The following is a 22,082-nucleotide window of genomic DNA, read 5'->3' on the forward strand; positions in this document are numbered from 1 at the left end:
CAAAAGGATGTTCCCCTACCGGATGGCCATCGATGTTATCGTGGCCAGCAGAAATCGCCGACCGAATAGCATTGATCGTCCTATACGCTAGGCCCTTGTCGGCCAAATGCGCCAGGAAATTCAGCACGGGAACAAGGCCTGCGACCATGGGATCCAGATCCCTTCGTAAACACCAACGCATCCACTTAAGCCAAGCGGATCTGTAACACTTCGTCGTACTATCGGCCCATGCTTTGGAGAGCAAGTGCTCAGCCGACCCCGAAAGGCCCGGGAGCGCCCAGCGTCTCCTGAGAGCCTCCACGCCACGAGGCGGAGAGTGCTCTGCATGACGAGAGGGTGAGGTTCCTGATCCGGGTTCGTCAGGAGCAGAGGAAACAGGGGGAGTAGGATTGGAAAATCCCAAGAAAGTTCCAGAAGAACCGGAAACCAAACTTGAGACCTCCACAGAGGTGTAACCAACACCAGCTCCGCACCCTGGCGGCGTATTTGAGCCGCCGTTCGCATGATCATGGAGAACGGGGGAAACGCAAACGGCCGTTCCCGACTCCAATCCTGCAAGAACGCGTCCGTGGCCTCCGCTAGAGGGTCCGGCCTCCAGCTGTAAAACCACGGCAGCTGGTGGTCGAGACGGGACGCAAAGAGGTCCACCGAGAAGGGGCCCCAGAGGGAGTGTAGCCACCGGAAGACTTCTGGATCCAGTTTCCACTGGCTGGCGTCCCTGAGATGTCGAGAGTGCCAATCCGCTACCTGATTGCATTGGCCTGGCAGGTACTCCGCCGTCACCGCAATGTGACGAGACAGGCAATAATCCCAGAAGTCCTTCGCCAAGTCCGCCAAGGCGCGGGAACGAGGACCTCCTAGGTGGTTCACATATCGAACCGCCGAAATATTGTCCATTCGTAACAGGACACAAGCCTTCACCGAATCTTTGGTCCAACAGCGAACTGCGAAAGAGCCCGCAAGGAGCTCCAAACAATTGATATGCAATTGTTGTTCTTCTGACGACCAGGCGCCGCCGGTGGAAAAATCCCCGCACCGGGCGCCCCAGCCCGACCTGCTGGCTTGGGACTCTATGATCAGGTCCGGAGCCGAACCGAAGATCGCTCGACCATTCCATGCCTCCATGTGAGACAGCCACCATGACATTTCCTCCTTCACCTCTTCCGTGAGGGGAACCCACTGGTCGTAACTCATCCCACGGCGCAGATGTTGCGCCTTCAAGCGCTGAAGAGCCCTGTAGTGCAGCGGGCCTGGGAAAATCGCCTGGATGGAAGACGAGAGAAGGCCCACCACCTTGGCGATATGACGCAGCGACGTACGATCCTTTGCTATCGTTTGCCGAAGCAGGTGTCGTATCTTCGCGACCTTCCGACCCGGCAGGCTCAAGACCGCCTGCACCAAGTCCACCACGAACCCCAAAAAGGTGATCTGCTGAGTGGGAACCAAAACCGACTTAGAGCCGTTGATGACGAACCCTAGTCTCTGAAGCAGGCCGACAGCTTGACGCAGCTGGCCCGCCAGCACCTCCGGGCACTGCCCCATGAGGAGGATGTCGTCTAAGTATACTAGCATCCGGACCCCCTGACTTCTGAGAAACTCCACCACCGGGTGGAGGACCTTCGTGAAGCACCACGGGGCCGAAGAGAGACCGAACGGCAGGGCGGTGAATTCGAACACCTTGCCGTCCCACAGGAATTGTAGGAAGCGACGATGAGGGGGGTGGATGGGAACGACCAAGTAGGCATCCTTGAGATCCAGTCGTACCATCCAATCCCGGGGGAGGAGCACGTCTCGAAGGAGGTGGATCCCCTCCATCTTGAAGTGACGGTAGACCAACCACCCATTGAACTCTTTGAGATTTATCACAGGCCTCTTGCCCCCATCCGTCTTGTCTACCAAGAAGACGTTGCTGAGGAACCCATGTGGGTGGCGCGTTGATAGACGGATGGCTCCCTTGCGCAACAAGTCAGAGACCTCTCAGTCTATCAATCGCGCGTCGGACTCTGAAAAAACCATTGGGCGCTGGGACCTCGCCTGAGTAGGCTGGTCGTAAAACTCGATATGGAAACCTCTTACAGTTTGCAAAACCCAAGCGTCGGCAGTGGACAATTCCCACTCCCCGTAAAAGCTTGCCAGCCGCCCCCCAATCGGAACCTGATCCAAGCAAAGTACACTTACCGGGGGCATTTCCTTGTCCGGAGTTCTTCTTGAACCCCCTGCCACCATAGCGCTGTCCCCTTGTGGGGTAGAAGTTGGTGTAGTTGGCCGAGGTCTGGTATTGACCTCTTCCGGAGCCTTGTCCCCTGTTGTTGGTCTGCTGACCACGGCCGATCGCGCGGCCCCTACCGCGACCGGCCCCTCCAGAAAAACGCTGGTGGAACACCTTCTTGATGCTGGACTGGGCCTTGTCCAGCGACGTGAACGTATTCACAAACTTGCCCAGCTCGCGGATGAAAGGCTCGCCGAAGAGGCCACCCTGTGCCACGGCACCCGCCTCCGACGAGGCCAGGTCCCCCAGCTTCGGATCCAGCTTGATCAGGAGCGAACGCCGCCTCTCAGTGGACAGGGCACAGTTGGCGTTGCCCAAGAACACGATCACCCTCTGGGCCCAATTGGAGAGCACCTCCGGTGAAATGGCGGTGCCATTCGCCCGAGCCTCCTCCGCCATGTCGAGGATCTTCGTGGCGGGCCCGACCGCATCCAACAATTTGTCCTGGCAGGCCCGCCAGGACCGGTCGATCCCTTTCCTGGGGTCCTTCATAAACTTCGCCAGGAAGGTGGCCATCTTGGGGTCCAATTCCGGCGTCATGGCCACTTTCCCTTCCAAAGTAGGCCGAGGGCACTCCCCACGCAGGCAACCCCTCGCCTCCTTTTCTAGGGGCTGGCGCAGCCTGCCCACAACAAACTTCGCCACCGTCTCCCCCGGAGTCCAGGCCGCGGATCGGGGGTGGACAATCTCGTCCGGGTCCAGCATGCCCGACTCATCCCGGGGCATCTCCTTGGCCGAAGGCGCCGGGAGCCAAGAGCGGGTCGACTCCCCGTCGTCATCCGTGTCCGGAGAGTCGTAGATCGGGGAGGCGGGCGCCGTAGTCACGTCGCCCGAAGTACTAGGGTCCACCAAGGGTGCAGGGGGCACCGCCGTCGCTTTAGCCAGGAAGGCGTCACGAAGACGCTCGAAAGCGCCCCTGTCCACGCCTTGGGCCTCCGATGATGGCCCCTCCTTACAAGGCCTCTTCGGGGCGGGTGGCAACCCGCCGGACGTCCCCGGGAGCTTGGGGGACGAAGGCACATGCGCCGCTGCCAGCTTCGCGCACTCTTCCACGATGCGGGCGGAAAGGCGGTCCTCCATGGGCCCTACCACCTCCGTCACGCAGCGGTAGATGGAATTGTCCACCGCCTGATAAAACTCGTCCTCCTGCAGATAGGGGCAGGGTTCTTCCTCTTATTCCCCTTCCATCTCGGAACCAAGGGCAAATGCGGGGCACCCAAGAGGGCGGCAACTGAGAAAGTTCTCGAATGTGGGCAGGCCAAGCGGCTGCGATCACGTTTTGGGCCAACTGACGTGGCAGGTGGGCTGCACCAACTCCCAAGCGCGCAGACCCTCCTCGCCGGGACCGGGTCTACGTACCCCTCAAGCGCGCTAGGCCGCACTCGGGTAAAGAGGTGCACAAAGGCCACCCGAAGGTGATTCACGCGGTCAGAGCCGCTATACAGACCCCAGCGGGCGTCAAAAGTGGGTAAATTACAGACCCGGGTCACCAGGTGTCAGAGGGGTACGCGAGGGCTGGCTCCTGCGCAAGCAGACTCCACGGCGCGGCTCCTGGCACTGCGGAGGCGCGCCGAAGGGTCGGCGAGACGACAGGTCGCCCCCTTGCGGTCTATGTACACACCGCACACAAGTGGGAATAAAGTCGCGTAGGAACGAAGAACGTTCCCGCAACTGGGGACTCTGTAAGGGAATAAACCATGCAATGAGTCCCCCAAACGATCGTACACAAGACAATCAATCACAATGAAAAAGAAAAACATATAGAAAAACACTTATCTGGCTGCGGGAGCAGCGAAGAAAGAGGAGGAAGATGATGAGAAGTCCGGTTATATAGTGATGATGGACAGTGTGAAAGGACTATGGACTATTGTTATGCAAAGAGACTCTTGGGAGTTGTCGTTTGATTTTGTTGAACATTACGTCAATGCTTTATGTTTAAAGCATTTTTGTTCTTATTATATCTTTTCCTAAGCTGCTGTGGAGTCTTTGTTAATAAAGCGAAGGAAGATATAGCATAATCTGAAGCCTCCGGTCCTGACATAGAATCTATCACAAGCAGACAACTCACTTGGAAAATGTATCTACGTAATTTCACCCTCAATGTCTGACCTTCATCTACAAGAATTGAAGAAGACTATGAGAAGGACAGTATTCCCCCTGGATCACTCGTATTCCACTAACATTAACAGCATCCTCGCCTCTACATTTCCCTCTCTTCTGTACAATGATCCTACCTTCAATCCAGAAACCCTGCAGCGACCTGCAGAACCCAACTTACTAAGTGTTTCTCCCCAACATAATATATGTGTGTGTGTGTATATGTATATATATATATATATATATATATATATATGTACTCCTAGTTTTCCACATTTTTGGTCAGCTCACACTGTTCAACGGGGGTCCAGACCAATAGGGGAGACATAATAAATATTAATATTTTCATGGGTTGCCGTGTTGCTTATCAACAACAATAACAGCACACAAAACATAACCTTCTAAATGTGTTGGTGGCATTTGATGTAGTGTACAACTATACCCCATCCACCATACTCAATGCTGAAGGGATACAGGTCAATACTGTTACCTGGATAGCCTCCTTCTTACCTAACCTAGTGCAGTATTCTAGCCTCCTTCTTACCTAACACAGTGCAGTATACTTGATACTATTTTGCTGTAGAATATAGTAGTTATTATGTGCAGTACTGCAGGGCTCACCCTAATTCCACCCCTTCATTTAAAACATGTCTCCTCTAATTGCTCAAACGTTTTAATCTGCTCCAGCCATGCAGACGTTGACACAAAGGACACCCTCCACAGACTAACCCAGCCTACGTGAATGTCTATATGAGGTAAGCCAAATATTGCAAGGCATCACCTAAAGCTAAAGCCAGACAAGACAGAAGTACTGATTAGCGTTAACCTAGGTAAGTCAGTTTTCTAAGACCATTCAGTATTATCATCTCCTCTAAAGAGAGAAGGCTGAGGGCAACAAAGTATCTGACTCAAAACTTGAGTATCACATCCACGAAAAAATTAAATTTTGCTTCATTCTTCTCACTCTACATTGTATATTTATTTCCTGGTGTATGCCTAAAGGCTTCGAATGCGAAAAGAACAATTGATGGACAGAATGCAGAACAATGTCATACATTCACCCCAGTACAGAGATCTGGGCCTAAATCCATCATTTTTTGCTCCTCATGCAATTCCAGTTTGAACCCAGCCATATGCAAATCAGTCTTGACCCTGTGCCCAATGGGAACAGTCCAGCCTGAACTGCCAGGTCAGGTCCTCCCTGGACTGGAAACAAGCATCCTAGGACCAGTTTTGGGTTTTCAACCCCCATCAGCCAGGATAGCATGGCTTCCAGTGGCATGGAGAGCACGGGACCCACATGTACTTTTTCATCTGGATTATGCCAGTGTGCTACTCCTAGGGCTTACATGTTATTCCTTATGAGGTTCTAATGTGTGCAATATGTTTTAACAAAAATGCTCTTTCCATAGCCAACCAAGAGAACATAACACACTAGTCCTCCAAAAACTTAACTCTTTACCTATATACCAGCAAGTAAAATTCAAGGCACTTCATGGCTCACAGATTATTACAGCAGTCAAGGCTTCAATTTCTCTGAACTAGGGTATCTAAATACTTCCCAGCCTGCTGATTGAGATTTAAACAGAACCTTCATGTCACGGGACCAGCCTTTGTAGGGAAACTGACTGGAGGTGCTTGCTGCCAACGTGTGGCATGCACTCCCACAGAGAAACCTGCTAAATTCAGGGACTGTTTCAAGTTCAAGAAAGCGAAAGCCTTTAATTTCAGACCAATAGATTACAACTTTTTGAGACACACCAAATATTCATTCAACCCATCTGTCATTTCTTCCGTTTTCCCAACTCTTAGTCACTTGCCCTCTCATAAAACCTGGTTTCAGACCATCTGCTCCTGCACCTTTTGCTTCCTTCTCTCCTTCCTGTTCTCTCCCTTCTCGTTACTTCCTCTTGTCCCCTATTCTCATTTATCAGCTCCCTCCTCAATCTTTTGACCTCTTCTCTGCGTAGCATTCTTTCACCACTTGTCACTTCTTTCCTTCTCTTCCCCTCTTTCACATTACTTTCACTTTGCCTATCTCTACACTCTCTTCCTTCTGCTCTTCCCACTGGCTAACTCCTACTCTTCTCGCTTTTCACCTTCCATCTCACCACTCCTTTTATCCAGACTTCTTCCACACTTCCCCTCTTTTCTGTCTATTCTCTCCCATTCCACCTATACCGCTCTTGAGCACACTATACGACAGCCAGGTGAAACGACCTCGAACAATGGAACACTTGTATATACCTACACAAACATAGCCCTATCATCTCTACACATGCTCACCAAATCACACTTCCAAACATACAAACACATTTTTTTGTTTTTTACATTTTCCTTGATTGATACAACATAGCATATTTAACACACAAACCATTTTACATGAGACACCACACCCTCCATCTTCACACCAAAGTGTCCATACAATGACTAGAGAAACCATGCAACATAACGCATCACCTATCCTCCCAGTTCAAATAACAATCACACCTTATTATAGCACACCACGAGCAAGAACATATGCAAATACACAAGCCACTTAATGTCACACTACACATCTGCACCACTAGGCTTGGCCAAACCTACTACCCTCACAACAACTCAATCTACAGCACATCAGTATTGAAATGAAATCTACAACATACCATCCTATACCACACATGCCTTATCCACTATATTCTCTCATGACCATCCATTTAATTTTCAGAACCCCATCAACATACCATCTAAGCTTTTTATATCACAACACAGACCTTTACCTCAGATGGACAGCAACAGCATACAAACTCTGCTAGCTAAGAGGAAACACTTCAAATACCCCTGTGAATCCCACAGGAGCCTGTGGGCCCTAATCAGTGCAATGTTCAATGCCTTTTGTGGAGCGGAGTCCTGCATTACTGGCCTAGCCTCGATGATGTAACCTATTTCGGACCCTGTTCTCATAGTTCTATCAGATTCGGATGCTCAACCCATTCCTGAACAAAGTTTTTCTGACCAAGGCAATGAAAATGCTGACAATGGAGGCTTTTATGATGAGCCCAATATTTTTGAAGACTTGCAAGATGCAAGCGGGTTGGACACCTCCTCTGACATTGTACCCCATTCCCCAAACCCCAAGGCCTCTGAAGAATCTGCATCTTCCTTAATTCGCAGGGCAGATGAACTGCTTGATTTGACACTGCCTTTGAAGGATGTTAAAACTAATATCTTGACTAAAGTGCTCAACCCGGGCAGCCTCAACTTTTGAACCTCTGCTGCCTTTCAACGAGGCTCTTGCAGACATACTGGTGGGCACCTGGGGAAAGTTATCATGCTTGTGAATTAATTGATATGTAGAAAGGGGTCACAGGTCTACTTCTGGGGCCAGGACTTTTTAGTGCAACATATTACCCTGGAGGGCCCGATGGTTCAAGCATCATCCATTCACCTTAGCGTCAACTCTCTCTCTGAAAAGAAATTCAAGCAGATGAGGAACTTTGCAAAACACATTTACTCTAGTGCCACCTTTGCCATACGATAGGTCAATACCTCCTGGGGCGGTATTCGCACTCCTTGTGGTACGGTGTAACGGACACCTTGCCAGCTGCTCCAGAGAATGTCAGACCGACAATACAGTGCCCGAACCACAATGGCAAAGATACTGTGAAAAATACCATTTATTTGGGCATGGACACAGCTGCCTGCTTGAGTAGAGCAGTCTGGACTAGCGTGGTGCTTGGGGACCACCCTCTGGATTTGCTCGATGGGCTTTTCATTGGACGTGCAGGAATCCCACATGAACATCGCATTTGATGGCTTGAAACTTTTTGAGGGTCTTAAGAAATTTAAGGATAGCAAGGCCATCTTTCTATCTTCTATCTCTCTTCCCCTCCCCCTTGAACCTCTCTAGCTCAGCATGTTTAGCAGTTCCCTCAACAGCAACATCCCTTTCATGGCTTTGGTAGAGGGTATGAGCATAGGCAAAGCCAATACACTCTTCAGCAGGCCTCTGTGCCTGTTCGAGGACAAGGAGTTAGCTATCAGCAGTCAGGCCCCCTTGGCAATGCTCTGCTTACACTCTCACACCTCCTTCCCCGGCAGCCACATTAATTTGTCCTTGGCGGTGCACAATTGCCCAGTAAGAGTTGGCGTCACCTGTCCACTCCCTGGATGGAGGAGCACCAATTGGTACTAAAGATCATGGAACACCGATAATCCCACACCTCAACACAGGTGTAGGCTGCGGTTTCAGGTAGGCAAAGAGCACTTTGATTTCTCCATGCTCGTCCTTTCTCTAATCAGTGCTCTGCAGGTGTCCACTACGGTTATTGTGGTGGTTCCAGCCCATCTCCAGAGGTTGAGAATGCCAGTCTTCCCATACCTCAATGACAGGCTACTAAAGGCAGGCTTGCTTTCGCCGGCCACCACCCAATGAGGGCTGACATGTTAAAATCGCTGGGTTTCTCCTTCAGTGTGTAAAGTCACACCTCACTCCTTCACATCGGCTCCCCTTTATCTGGGCAGTTATGGATATGGTGCTTTTTGCACTATTCCTCTGCCTCAACAAGTCCATGATCCTGATATTTCATCTCTTGACCTGGGTTTCAGTGAAAGTGGCTCTGAAGCTTCCGGACCTCTTGACCTCCAGCATCCTGCTTGTGGACTACTCCAGGTGGCACATGTGGGTCCTTGAGAGGGATCTGAAGTCCCAGTTGGTTCAACACCAAGGCAACCTGTCAGACTACATCCAGGTGTCAAAGGTGACTACTAAAGATCTGCAGTGGTGGCTGCTCGACCGGTGGCATAGACCTCTTCATACGTCCAGCTAGAGTTAACAGCTGTGATGGATGCCTCGTTGCTGGGTTGGATGGTAGTCGTCTGGGGGAGGTGATGATCAGAGGACTGGTCTCCTCCGTAAGATCATCTCCAAATCAACATGTTGGGGTTCTATGCGATTTGCTTAGTACTGAACACGTTCTTCCGAACCATCATAGGAGAATGGATGCATGTTCTCACTAACAGCACAACTGCCTTGTGGTACTGCAACAAACTGGGCAGAGTGGGGTTGAGGGTCCTGTGGCAGGAGCCTCTGCACCTTTTGAAGTGGCTGAATGCTCTGGAAATCGTCATGATCACCCAACACCTGGCAGGATCTTTAAACACCAGGGCAGACAAACTCCACCATCAGTGCCTCGCGGATCACAAATGGCATTTACATTTGGAGATAGCACACAGAATTTTCCAGCAATGGAGAAAACACTGTCTTGATCTATTCCCCTCTGCAGAGAACAGGCCGTGTTCAAACGTCTGCATATTGGAGTTACAAAGCCAGTCCAGCCTGGGAGAAGCCACCCGTCTCCATTGGGGATTGGGACTCCTGTATGCCTTTCTGCCCCTCCCCCTCCTACCCAGGCTGCTGAAAAAGTTCTGGAAATACCGGGCCCAAGTCATCCCAGTGGCAATAGACTGAGAGAGGAGTGTGTGTTACCTGACATTTCTGGCCACAATCATTTGTCCTCCAATCTCGCTGCCCCTTTAGGAGAACCTTTTGCTGCAGAAGCACAACTGTGTCCTGCACCTGAACTTGTACAATCTACAGCTCAATGCATTGAGATTGTCAACCGTTGGTCTTTCAACCTTCCTTCGAAAGTAAATGGTGTCATTTTGATAGACAGTCTCCCCTCCACTAGGTCTGTTTAACCACATCAATGCTTAGGAAATTCATCGTCAATGCTGAATTTTTTAAAATCCCATTGTTCATGATGAGCTCAGCTCGTCATGAGTGTATGGAGGTGTACATCATGACGAGCTGAGCTCGTCATGAGCGTCCAAGGAGATATTCAGGGCGCTGGGAGAAGTTTGTTGCTTGGTGCTCCCTCCATCAAGTTCAACCCTTACAACCAATTTTGTCAGACATCTTGCTAGTTTCTTTTAATGAAAGACAAACTAGAAGGATGTCTGACAAGCTTGGCAAGGCTTTTTATGGGCACATGTGAAGGTTATTTGTCATCCCTTTCGGCCTTCTTACGGTTACCAGATCAGCCATCCCTCTTCAAGGTATCTGTGTTGATGCGTTTTTTTAAGGGACTAACCAACATCTTCCTACAAACACCTTTTGTGATGCTGCATTGGGACCTTACTTTGGTTCACACTAATTTATTAGGGACGCAGTTTAAAACCTATACACAGTTGCCTTTTAACCCTTCTGACCGTCAGGACAGTGTTCCTTGTCACAATCACATCTGCTAGGCAAGTGAGTGTACTCAAGGCATTGTGTCCAACAACCATACACTTTGTTCTTTTTGAACTATCTACTCCAAGCAAAGGGGGCATTTCTGCCAAAGGTTGCTACACCTTTCCACATAGGGCAATCCATTACTCTGCCAACCTTCTGTGCTCCAACTCACCTCTCCAAGGAGAAGGAACAGCTTCATTGACTTGACCCTAAGACGGCTCTTAGTTTTTACCAGAGATTACTGGCAAGATGAGCAGTTTTTCGTTTCTGATCTCTTGAGCGAAAAAAGGAAAAGTGGTACAGAAGAAGACCATCTCTCTATGGATTATACTGTGCAGAAAGATCTACTGCAGGCTAGCTCAGAAGCAGCCCCTAAAAGTGTTGTGCTCACTCAGAATAGCAGTTAGCCCCCTGGAATGGATCGGATATTAAATAATCCTTACTAGATTTCTTGTGGGAAAAAGTTTCCTGTATCTTTAAGCTGCTGAGAATGATCTAGATAACAGAGAAAGTAAAGTCATACGCAACGAAACACGTGTTGGCTGTTGAGAGCTGATTCTGAAGCCCACATGAATAAATCTTGAAAAAAGAAAAAAACACAAAACTTTTACTTTTGTTTCACTGTTTGACATATCATTATTTGTTTGCTGTTGTGAGAACTGGGAGACCATTTTGTTTGATTTTGCCGTGTGCTGGGGAGATGATTAAAAAGAAGTCGAAGAAGCGCCGTCGCTCTTGGACTTCTCCTTGTCGGTCGGCTGACGCGACGAGGGATGTGGGTGGTGTCCCTCCTGCTGCTCCGCGTGTGGAACCCCAAGGGTCGACTCAGAGTTTCCCTCCTTCCCGGGACCCGGAGCAACCCCTGCCCAGCTTTGTGCCTTTTATGAAGCAGTGCATGCCATCTTTGGGTAGCCCGACTACGCCGGGATGCGTTTGGGCCCCGCTGACTCTGCTGGGGGCCCTAGGCCTTCGAAGCCGGCTGCTGTGGCCCAGTCACCGCAGGGCCCCCTTGGATCCAAGCCTGAATCCATATCGGCGCCGGTCGACCTCATTACACCTCCCCGATGCTGATTTCACCGACTCTGTCTGCAGCCGACGCCAGTTGTGTCCCCAGCCGGCGTCTACCCCGGCCTTCACCTCGATGTAGACACGGAGCCGTACCAATGTCGACTGACGCTGGATCCGGCACCAACAGGTACTTTTGTGCCCTTGTTCTACCCTGACTTTTTGAGATCAGATTTCCAGCCAGAGGAGGGTGAGGAGGACTGGGAGGGATCTGGAGACCCTTTGACTGACCAGCTAGGTTATGAACCGGGCTGGAGAGAGGAACTGGGGGAATCTAGTGGTCTGGATACTGCACCAGACCTTGGCATGTGGTCTCCTCCTACTGTGGCTACGGAGGAGGGAGCGTCTTACGCATGGTGTTTTGTAGGGCGGCCGAGGCTCTCCACCTCGAGCTACCTTGGGTGGCAGTCAGGATTAATCTCCAGACAGAGGTGCTTCAACCAGCAGCTAGCTCTTCAGAGTCCCTGCTACCATTTCATGAAGGACTCCGTGACATCCTTTTGGGCAACTGGTCCAGGCCCAACACAGGGGCTCTTGTGGATAGGATTGTTGCTTGACACTACCTTCCTCTCCCAACACCCCACCCCTGAGAGCTTGGTGGTCCAAGCCTCCATATCCAAAGGTGCATTCCCTAATGCACCACCTGAAAGGGAATGCAAAAAGCTGGACCATCTTGGGAAGATGTCTTCCTCCAGCTTGGGACTGCGGTCGGTAAACACTGCATGTCTGTTGGGCCGTTACACCCATTCAATGGGATACAGTGGCGCAGGTGCTGCCCCCGTGCCCGGAGGAGACCCGGGCCATACTCCCATGCAGTTGCCGAGGGGAGAGATGCGTAGTATATGAAGAGGGGAGAGATGCAGCAAAGTTTACCATTCGATGTGGGCTAGACAGGACGATTTCCACGTTGGTAGCCTTTCGACACTACGTCTGGCTTAGGTCGACTGGTTTTTCAGGGGATGTCCAATCCACTCTTATGGATGTGCCTTTTGATGGCAGTCACCTGTTCGGCGACAAGGCAGACAACGCGCTAGAGCGCTTTAAGGACTCTTGGGCTACGGCCAAGTCCTTGGGCCTCTTCACCACTTGCCCTCTGCTTTTCGCCCCTTTCGTGGCTACGGAAGGGGTGCCCTGCCACGTTCCGCCCAGAGCCACAGGCCAGCGCAAGCTGTTCAGCCCCTGCGTGACAGGGGACATGGGAACCATCGCAGGGGTTCTGAGGGCCTACGGACAGGCTTGTCCATCCCAGCCCACTCTGCGGCAGCCTCCAAACCCTCATAGTCTGACCTTTCAGGGCCACCAATCGCCAGTGGGTGGCAGGATTCTGCATCACCTCCCCCACTGGTGCACCATCATGTCGGACAGGTTGGTTTTGCAAATAGTCCGAAGGAGCTACTCCTGCCCCTTTGAGACTACCCCTCCACCCATGCCACTTCAGCACCATTGCATGTCGGAAGAACATCTGGCCCTTCTTCAACAGGAAGTAATGTCTCTCTTGGCCAAGGGAGCATTCAAACTAGTTCCTGTCCCAGAAGTAGGTCTTGGTTGCTACTCCCACTACTTTCTAGTGCCTAAGAAAGACAAAGGCCTGCGTCCTATCTTGGATCTCAGGAACGTGAACCGCTTCCTCCAGAAGGAGAAGTTCAAAATGTTGACCCTAGCTCAGGTCCTCTCTGCCGTCGACCCTGGAGACTGGTAGCATTGGACTTGCAGGACGCCTATTTTCACATCCCCGTCCTGCCGGCCCACAGGCATTACCTCCGGTTCACGGTAGGCCACTAGCATTTTCAGTTTTCCGTGCTCCCCTTCGGCCTTACCAGCGCCCCTCAGGTGTTCGCAAAAGTGATAGAGGTAGTCGCAGCTCATCTGCGCAGATCAGGAGTTCAAGTCTTCCCCTATCTCGAAGACTGGCTGTTGAAGGCGGGCTAGCCCCAGGCTGTCGTCTCCCACCTCCAGACTACCGCTAACGTCCTGCATTCGCTGGTGTTCTCCATCAACGTGCCCAAGTCACACCTGACTCCCTCTCAGAGGCTCCTCTTCATCGGATCATTTCTGGACACAATGCAGTTTCGGGTCTATCCTCCCGAACAGCGACTCCGGGATATTCGGCTATGATTCTGATCTTTCAGCCTCTATACCTGGTTTCGGTCAGGATGACCCTAAGGCTACTGGGCCTGATGGCCTCCTGCATCCTGCTGGTGGACCATGCCAGATGCCATATGCGGGCTCTGCAGTGGGAACTGAAGTTCCAGTGGGCATAACATCAGTGGAACCTGTCCGATTAGGTCCATATCTCGGAGGGCACTGCACACCAATTGCAATGCTGGCTATCGAGCCTGGGTTGGGTTAACTGCAGATCTGTCTCCCTTCCCCAACCAGAGTTCACAATGGTGACCAATGCATAACTTCTGGGATGGGGTAGCCACATGGGGAGGCAGAGATCGGAGGCCACTAGTCTCTGGCGGAGTCCGGGCTCCACATAAACCTTCTGGAGCTTCGGGCGGTTCGTCCGGGGAAGAGGAGTACAGGTGTTCACGGACAACACCACCGCCATGTGGTACTGCAATGAACAAGACTGGGTGGGGTCGTGGACCCTTTGTCAAGAGGCCCTCTGCCTCTGGACATGGCTGGAACATCAAGGCATATCCCTGGTGGTTCCAACACCTCACAGGTTCGCTGAACTCCAGGGCGGACAAACTCAGCCGCAGGTGCATGATGGATCACGAATAGTGTCTTCACTCGGAGGTGGTGCATGGTCTCTTTCAACAGTGGGTAGCGCCTTGGTTAGATCCATTTGCCACCGAAGAGAATGCGCAATGTCAGCAATTCTGCACGTTGGAATTTTCAAGGCGTCACTAGTGGAATTGCAATATTCTATTCTCCTTTCCGTCTATATCACTTCTGCCTAGAATGCTGAAGAAGATCAAGCGCAACCGGGCCAAAGTCATTCTTGTGGCTCCGGATTGGGCACGAAGAGTCTGGTATCCTGAGCTGCTACACATGGCCATCGACCCTCCGATCAGACTGCCTCTTCGGGAGGATCTTCTGTTGCAGCAGCAGGGGACGGTCCTCCTCCCAAACCTGTCCAGCCTCCACCTCCTTGCTTGGAGACTGAGCGGTGGCAGTTGACGTCATTTCACCTGCCTCTGAAGTTTGTGATGTTATCTTTGCAGCCAGGCATCCCTCCACTGGAATACGCCTGTAGATTGAACATGTTTGTGGGATGGTGTGCAACAAAGGCTGTGGATCTCTTTTCTCCTCTCTTTCTGAGGTTCTCTTGTACCTTCTTTCTTTGACCCAGCAGGGCTCTGCTCTGGGCACTCTTAAGGGCTACCTCTCGTCCATTTCAGCATTTCTTAGGCTTCCTGATCAGCCTTCTCTTTTCAAATCCCATGTCGTAAATCGCTTCCTCAAGGGCATTACTCATCTTTTGCCTCCTATTCCCTTCATAATGCCCCAGTGGGACTTGAACTTGGTTCTGACTTACCTTATGTGTGCTCCCTTTGAGCCACTTCATAACTGTCCTATCAGACTTCTTACCTTAAAGACTGCTCTTCTGGTTGCCATCACCTCTGCTCGCAAGGTGAGGGAGCTCCAGGCTCTTTCTTCAAAACCTTCTTTCCTGGATGTTCATCCTGACAGGGTTGTACTAAGAACCAGATCTTTTTTTCTTCCCAAGGTAGTTACTTCTATCGACATTGGCTAAACCATCACTTTGCCCACCTTCTTTATTTCTCCGCATCCTTCAAAAGAAGAAGAGGCTCCACCACCTGGAGCCAAAACGGGCCCTTTCCTTTACTTGGATCACACCAAACAATTTTGGGTGGATGACCAACTCTTAGTGGCTACATGGGCGCCAGGAAAGGTCGAGCCGTGCACAAACGGACCATCTCTAGGTGAGTTGTTTGTGCATTAAGGCTTGCTATTCTTTGGCAAAGAAGGAGCCTCCAGTGGGGCTGTGCGCCCATTGCACCAGGGCGACAGCAGCTACTACTGTCCCTCTCAATGACATCTGTCAGGCAGCTACTTGGGCATCTCTACACATGTTCACTAAACACTACTGCTTGGACAGCCAAATGTGGAGAGACAGATTTTTGGGCCGTTCTGTTCTCCAGGACTTTCTGGTGTGAACTTGGTTTGCAAACCCACCTCCAGGGTTGGTAATGCTGGGCTATCTATTCTAAGGTAAGGAATCTATAACTAACTGTTTTTTTCAGATGAACAAGTTACTTACCTTCTTTAATGATATATCTGTAAGAAACTTAGGTTAGTTATAGAGTCCTTACCGCCCCACCCATCCTCCCCGTTCTGCGAACTGACTTCTAGGGTTAAGGATTTCCTTTCAGGGCCCTAGCTTTGTGCACTAGTGGCCAGTCACTTGCATGGCTCTACGCTTCTGGAAAGTCGTGTACAGAACTGATGTCAGCATGTGAGGGCGGTGTCGAAGTAGCTGATGCGATGTCATCCCGGCAACCATGACGAACGCAGAGCCGACCGACACCACCTTTCGCCGTGCAGGGGTACTGCTGACGAATAAATTCTCCGGATCCAGTCTGACGCCTGGGGATAATTCTAAGGTAAGGAATCTACAACTAACCTATGTTTACTACAGATATATCATTACCGAAGGTAAGTAACTTGTTCATTTCATTGTGTATTTTGGTATTACTCATCCCTATTGCATGCATTGATTGCTTGGTTTTTGAGAACTTTTAACAGTACCATTGATTTCTGTTTCCTTGACATTTTTCTGATCTTCTCAAATCTAATATTTTATCAGTGGCGTCACTAGGGGGATGCAGACCGCACCGGGTGACACCATAACATGGGGTGACACCGGTCCGTGACCAAAATGCTAAATATTACTGTAGGGGAGCTGACTGTCCTTTGACTCATTCAGTCTTTTTTTCCATGCTAATCGAATGAGCGGCAGTGTGAATGTTTTACTGGTGCTGTAAATCTATCAGTGTTGTTAAATACAATAGAGCCCTTGTAAAAGGGGGAGGACAGTGGGAGGTGCAGCGAGTGTCTCAAATAATTATTCAATCAAACCAGTCTGCAAGGGTAGCAGCTGCTGCCCCCATATAGTTGTACATGGCACTGCCTGTGCTTTCACTGTCCTCGGGAAATGGAGGAGGCAGCAGAACTTAAAGTAAAGAAGGTTCACAGAGCCCTTCTGACTGCCAGCATTTCCTCTGTTGTCGATCACCAAGGCCATCGCCAGCAAACTGGTGGCTGTGGAGCAGCTAAGGATGTACCTGAAGGCAAACCCTTTGATGTTTTTGGAGGTTAAGGAGTGCATGATGTCACGTCGCACAGGGGTGTAACGCAGGAAGCTGCAGTCCCTGCAGTGAAGCCCCCCCCCCATACTGTCTACTCTGAAGTCCAGTGGCAGCAACCACCCCCAGGTGATATCCCCATTCGGCTGCTCGGCCATGGTGCTCCAAAGACACCACAGGAGGCCGCGACTTCTCCAACTGCTGCAAGGTCATCCGCATATGCTCCAAAGGTCACCTATCCCATCGATGCTCCCCTTACTGAGACCTCTTCCCCGGTGTCGCTCTCACGGATCCGGCCCCCACCTGTCACTGGCCTTTCCACCAACAGGCATAGCCCCTTACTGCAGACTCGCCTGTAGATTATTGCCTGTTAATTACTTAGGTGCTGGGCGGCATGGGAAGGTCAGGCCCCACTGAGTCTGCCCGCAATCCACGACAGGGAGTCCTTGTATTTCTCTTCCTGAGGCCTATATGTAGGCCATCTGGCAACGTCCTCCAGATTCCCACAAAGCCTGTCAGGCAGTGGTCTGCGTCTCTTGGCGCTCCGGTGGGCTCCGTATTGTTCTCTTGGCCAGATTCTCCCTTCTCTGTATCTCTGGCTTGCATGGGTGGAACTGCCCCAGGCACTCAGCCTCAGATCACTCAGCCCTATTCTCCATCAGGCCCGGGCCTCTCTTGCTGGCGTGCACACCTTCGCCGAGACGCACCCGGGGACTCCCACCCCGCCCAGCCATAGTTGCCTGCGGGTCCAGTTTCACAGCTCCGACGGTCTTCCAAGCCTCCATCAGGTACTTTGCAGCTGCGATGTCTGCCAGAAAGGACGTAAAACATATGAATTGGCTGTCCAGCCCTCAGAGCCTCAGATGAATACATCTCCTCGAGGAGGTCCATCATTGATTCATGGGGTAAGTCATGAGGGGGTGACACCATGAGTTACCCGCACTGGGTGACACAAACCCTAGTGACGCCACTGTATTTTATGTTTTCATTTGAAGCCAATATGTAAGGTGGATGTCAAACAGCAGAAGTACGATTCTTGTTCTCTCTTTTTTTTAAGGTACAAATTGCTTCATTTGTTGGAATTTGATCCAAATCGACGGCGAATGAGCGTAATAGTGCAGACTCCAACAGGTAAATAAATCACGTTTCATAAATTTGTCTTACAGATTGCTTTTTTCTTTCTTGTTTTATATAAAGTTTCTGCCCATTATCCTTCCTAGGTGAAAAGATTTTATTTACAAAAGGAGCTGAATCTGCCATTCTCCCTAATGCCAAGAGTGGAGAAATAAACAAAACGAGGTACCATGTAGATGAATTTGCTTTGGTAAGATATACTGTTTGTAAATTTGATACAGGGTGATTATCTTTAATTAAGCGAGCATGTGTGTAGAGTAGCACTACTTTCTCTGACTCTATAAAAACAATGATTGCATAGACTCACACTTTTGTGCAGTGCAGTTTTGGGTATTCTAGTTATTATGTAGATGTTTTGATTTCTGTGTGTAGTTCCATTGATTTTTTCTAGAATTTGAACTGAAGTGAGAAGTAATTTTGCAGGCCGTATAGCATGTTTGTATGGTTCAGCTAAGGTATTAGCAGGCTTTACATTTCGAATGGCATTGTTCTGTCTATGGTGTTCAATTAACTGTGGAAATTATCTGTTCTTTATAATCATATAGTATAAAGTAAAGCCTGTTTTACATGAAGAGCTTCTTAAAACAATTTTTCATTTAATTAGCCAGTGTTGCTATTAACTCAGTTAATTGGTAATCAGTTTACTGACATCAGAATGACGGAAGACTGAGCAGGCTGTGCTAAAATTTAGGCTTGTTACCTTTGGATCACATTAGATGACAGGAGCAAGTGCTATTAAAATGAAAGCTGAAGAATATCTTAAGTTGTTTTTGTTACCAGATTTTCTGAAAGCTTGGTTTTCTTCTTTCTAGGATGTTTATTCAAAGTTCAAACAATAGGGAAGCTCGGAGTAATGAACTACCGTTCCTTTATAGCCTTGCTTTCAGCTTCCTTAATCAATTACCTATTTCTGCATTTGAAGACCTATAGCCCTGATTTTGCAATGTGCACAATATGCGCAGGCTCATTCTTGTACCTAATAAATCAGGCTTCTCATTCCTATCTGAGAGTTCCCTTACCACTTGACTTCCTGTGGTCATTCCAATATTTCTGCATGTCCCTGGATTTCAGGATACCAGTTTTTGCGTCCTTGTTCCTAGAAGTTAACCCTTCGATCCTGTGCTTCCAGTACTTAGGATTGACTCTCCACATGCACACTTGCTCTGTTTGTGATTCAAGGGGACTTATTTCATAGCAGATCAATTGTAGAAGAAGAGTGTTAGAGAGAGCAGTAACAATTGACTAGACACATAGAATAAACTGCAGACGTCCCCAGGTTTGCAGGTGTGAGATACAACTCCAGCCATCCCCATCAGTCTGTCACCATCCTCTCATTGTAGACCAGAAGACCTCAGCAGCATCCATCTGCAAAAAGCAGCATTACACTTTTGTCAACTGACTAAGGGATATTCTACAGATTCTAAGATTGCCAAGTTTGGCTGAGGTTGGAAGAACAAAAGAAGACACGGGGCACCATAGCCCACCCTTTTTCAGGATCTCATTCTGGAGTACTGTATTCACTCTGCTCTGTGATCTAAAGGTAGCCATCTCATTCCCACTGCCCGGATCTCCAGGTTTAAGTGGTCTCTTAGAAATTCAGAAGCTTGAAAGGCAAGAGGAGAACCATTCTTAGCTGCATCACCATATAGAGACATTATTACGTCTGTCTCTGCCTGCAGAGCCTCAGCTGAAACCTCAGATAAAACTCAAAAGATTCTCAAATTTTCAAAAACCTAAGAATCTACCCTCTTCCTATTTTCTGTTGCAAAGTCTCTGAAATGAACATAAGCTCCAAGGACTTTCTCTGAAATGAACATAAGTTCCAAGGTCTTTTTCGTCTACAGTTGGAATTGTTCGCGATCCTGTAGTCTCTCGTCTGGCCACCATCATCTCCACCATTCATTTTCAAGATCTACCTCAACTCGATTTAAGATGATTACTCTATTTAATCAAGTTTTAAACTGATGATTAAAATGAGGCACATAAAGATCAGACTATTTCCCAAAGTAACAATTGGATAATTAAAAAAAATAGTAAATGTAAGGAAAAAAGGCTAGATTTGGTAAGTTTAAGAACAAAACTAACTCAGAATTTGAGTAACAATCCTGTCTCTGTATGCCTAATACATTTCCAAGCATTTATTTTGTGCAAGACACCTGCAGACAGTGCATACAATGCACCATTCCAATCAAATCGCTTCAATAAACAGACTTCCATACCGATATGAAACACTTGCAAAATATACTTTCCTCTTGAGATGTATAGTCAGATAGGGATAATCACTCTAGTCAGTAAGTCACTATGGTAGAAATTTTAGCAGTATTGATCTTTTAACAAGATAGCCATGCTCTAGTCTTCCAGTAACATTAAAGAAGCTTCAAACACCCTGTCCTATTAATATCTTAGTACATTGGGTTTGGAAGTATTGTTTTGTAGTATTTGTTCCTCTGACTAACATATCCAAAGAAAAAAACCTATTTCTATACAATTTTAAGGTTATCAGTATTTCAAGTAAGATTTGTCTACAACACATATGTACTAAAAAACATAATTTCTATTTTTGAGACATGTATTTGGAAGTGTTTATTCCCAAGTTGTTGGAAAGATGAGCATTTTATCTGGGTCAATTAGCATTAATTCAACCACCACAATCTCTTACCCATACATCAATAAAGTATTAGGTTGAGAGCCTAATTTTGGGATCTAAAGGAACGTACCTTGTTCAAGTTGCGTGTGAAAGTTGCAATATATGGAGCAAACAACAATAGGATCAAAACACATCTCTTCTTTAAGCTTTTCCTTGCTGATATGGGGAACTAAAGTAATTTATGATATTTAGTTGTGCCCTGACCAATTTATCAGAATCGAGTTTTCAATGCATTTAACAGGGGAAAAAGAATGTCTAATTTCTCTTGTTCCATACTAATGGGTGATCAACCATATAGAAAGCAGGTGTAAAAATCAATAAACGCTCTATATAACGGATGCTTTGGTGCAAGATATACTTTATGCAAAGTAGTCTTGAAGTCAAAATATTATCAATTGTTTGACAATTGAATTTAAAACCACATAGTTTGAAAGGACCTCTGATGATATTCAGTATTGGTGTGCAATCGTGGGCATACTGCTAGAGAAGGAATCTGACTGGTCTCCTACTCTATCCTCAAGTGATGTTCCCTCTGGGAGTCAATCATCTGCATTGCTTCTGAGTCTGGTAAAAGTTTGTATTTGCTGTGATACTGTTGATAAAGAAGGTATGGTGGGAATCATTGTCTGTTATCCTATATTTTATCTCTAGCATAAGCGCAGTAATTGATTTGTTGCATGTTAATAGTCAAGAATTTAAAAATACTAAACAAAATAAAAACGTTTTCAAAGGCGATTAAGCCGTGAATTTATGATCATCAATTCAGATGATATAAAGCTATTTTGTATATAGTGTACCTACTGAATGTAATAAATGCATATACCTTGATAGGGGATCAGTATTGCGCCTTTTAATAATCGTCAAAACAAACCATTGAACTAGTGACACACAAACTTGGCAATCCATGGTTTCTTTGGATTAAAGTAGTGGAGACCTCATCTGGCGCTTATGCTTTTAATGGTGTTGTATGGCAGAAACATTTAAGAATAAGACGTTCAGATCAGGGAATAATCTAGACCCTGACTTGATGGAGTAAAGCATGGTTCAACACTTTGAAAAAAGTAACGTAATGGCATATAAAGCATCAGAATGGACTATCCAGAAATGTTTGTTTGGACAAGTGTTTTCAGTATGTCTTTACCAAGTGCTTGTTGCACAGATTTCCAAAATGTTGTCAGATTCCTCTTAGGAAGTGTTTCATTCCCACAGAACCAGACGCATGATATTTCTTTTGACTATGGCTTAAGGTGCCTTGTTTTTTAATAGGTAAACCCTTTTTATCATCACATGGATTAATACTTCACTTGTAGTGTTGACTTTGGAAAGGTAACACATGTTTTTAAAGACCTGCATAGCCATTCAGTGACTAAATATGTT

The 22,082-nt window shown here is 48.3% G+C and overlaps 1 protein-coding gene across 1 annotated transcript in view; it reads left to right on the forward strand.

Moving 5' to 3' along the window:
• Positions 1-22,082, forward strand: part of ATP11B (ATPase phospholipid transporting 11B (putative)) — a 471,244-nt gene that overhangs the window by 260,095 nt on the left and 189,067 nt on the right. The window contains exons 16-17 of the mRNA XM_086949489.1: positions 17,982-18,055; positions 18,145-18,248. Of these exons, the coding sequence (XP_086805615.1) occupies positions 17,982-18,055; positions 18,145-18,248 (178 nt within the window). The remainder of the gene's footprint in view (positions 1-17,981; positions 18,056-18,144; positions 18,249-22,082) is intronic.

The sequence above is a fragment of the Lissotriton vulgaris genome, unplaced genomic scaffold, assembly GCF_964263255.1.
Source record: "Lissotriton vulgaris unplaced genomic scaffold, aLisVul1.2 SCAFFOLD_1627, whole genome shotgun sequence".
NCBI classification, from domain to species: Eukaryota; Metazoa; Chordata; class Amphibia; order Caudata; family Salamandridae; genus Lissotriton; species Lissotriton vulgaris.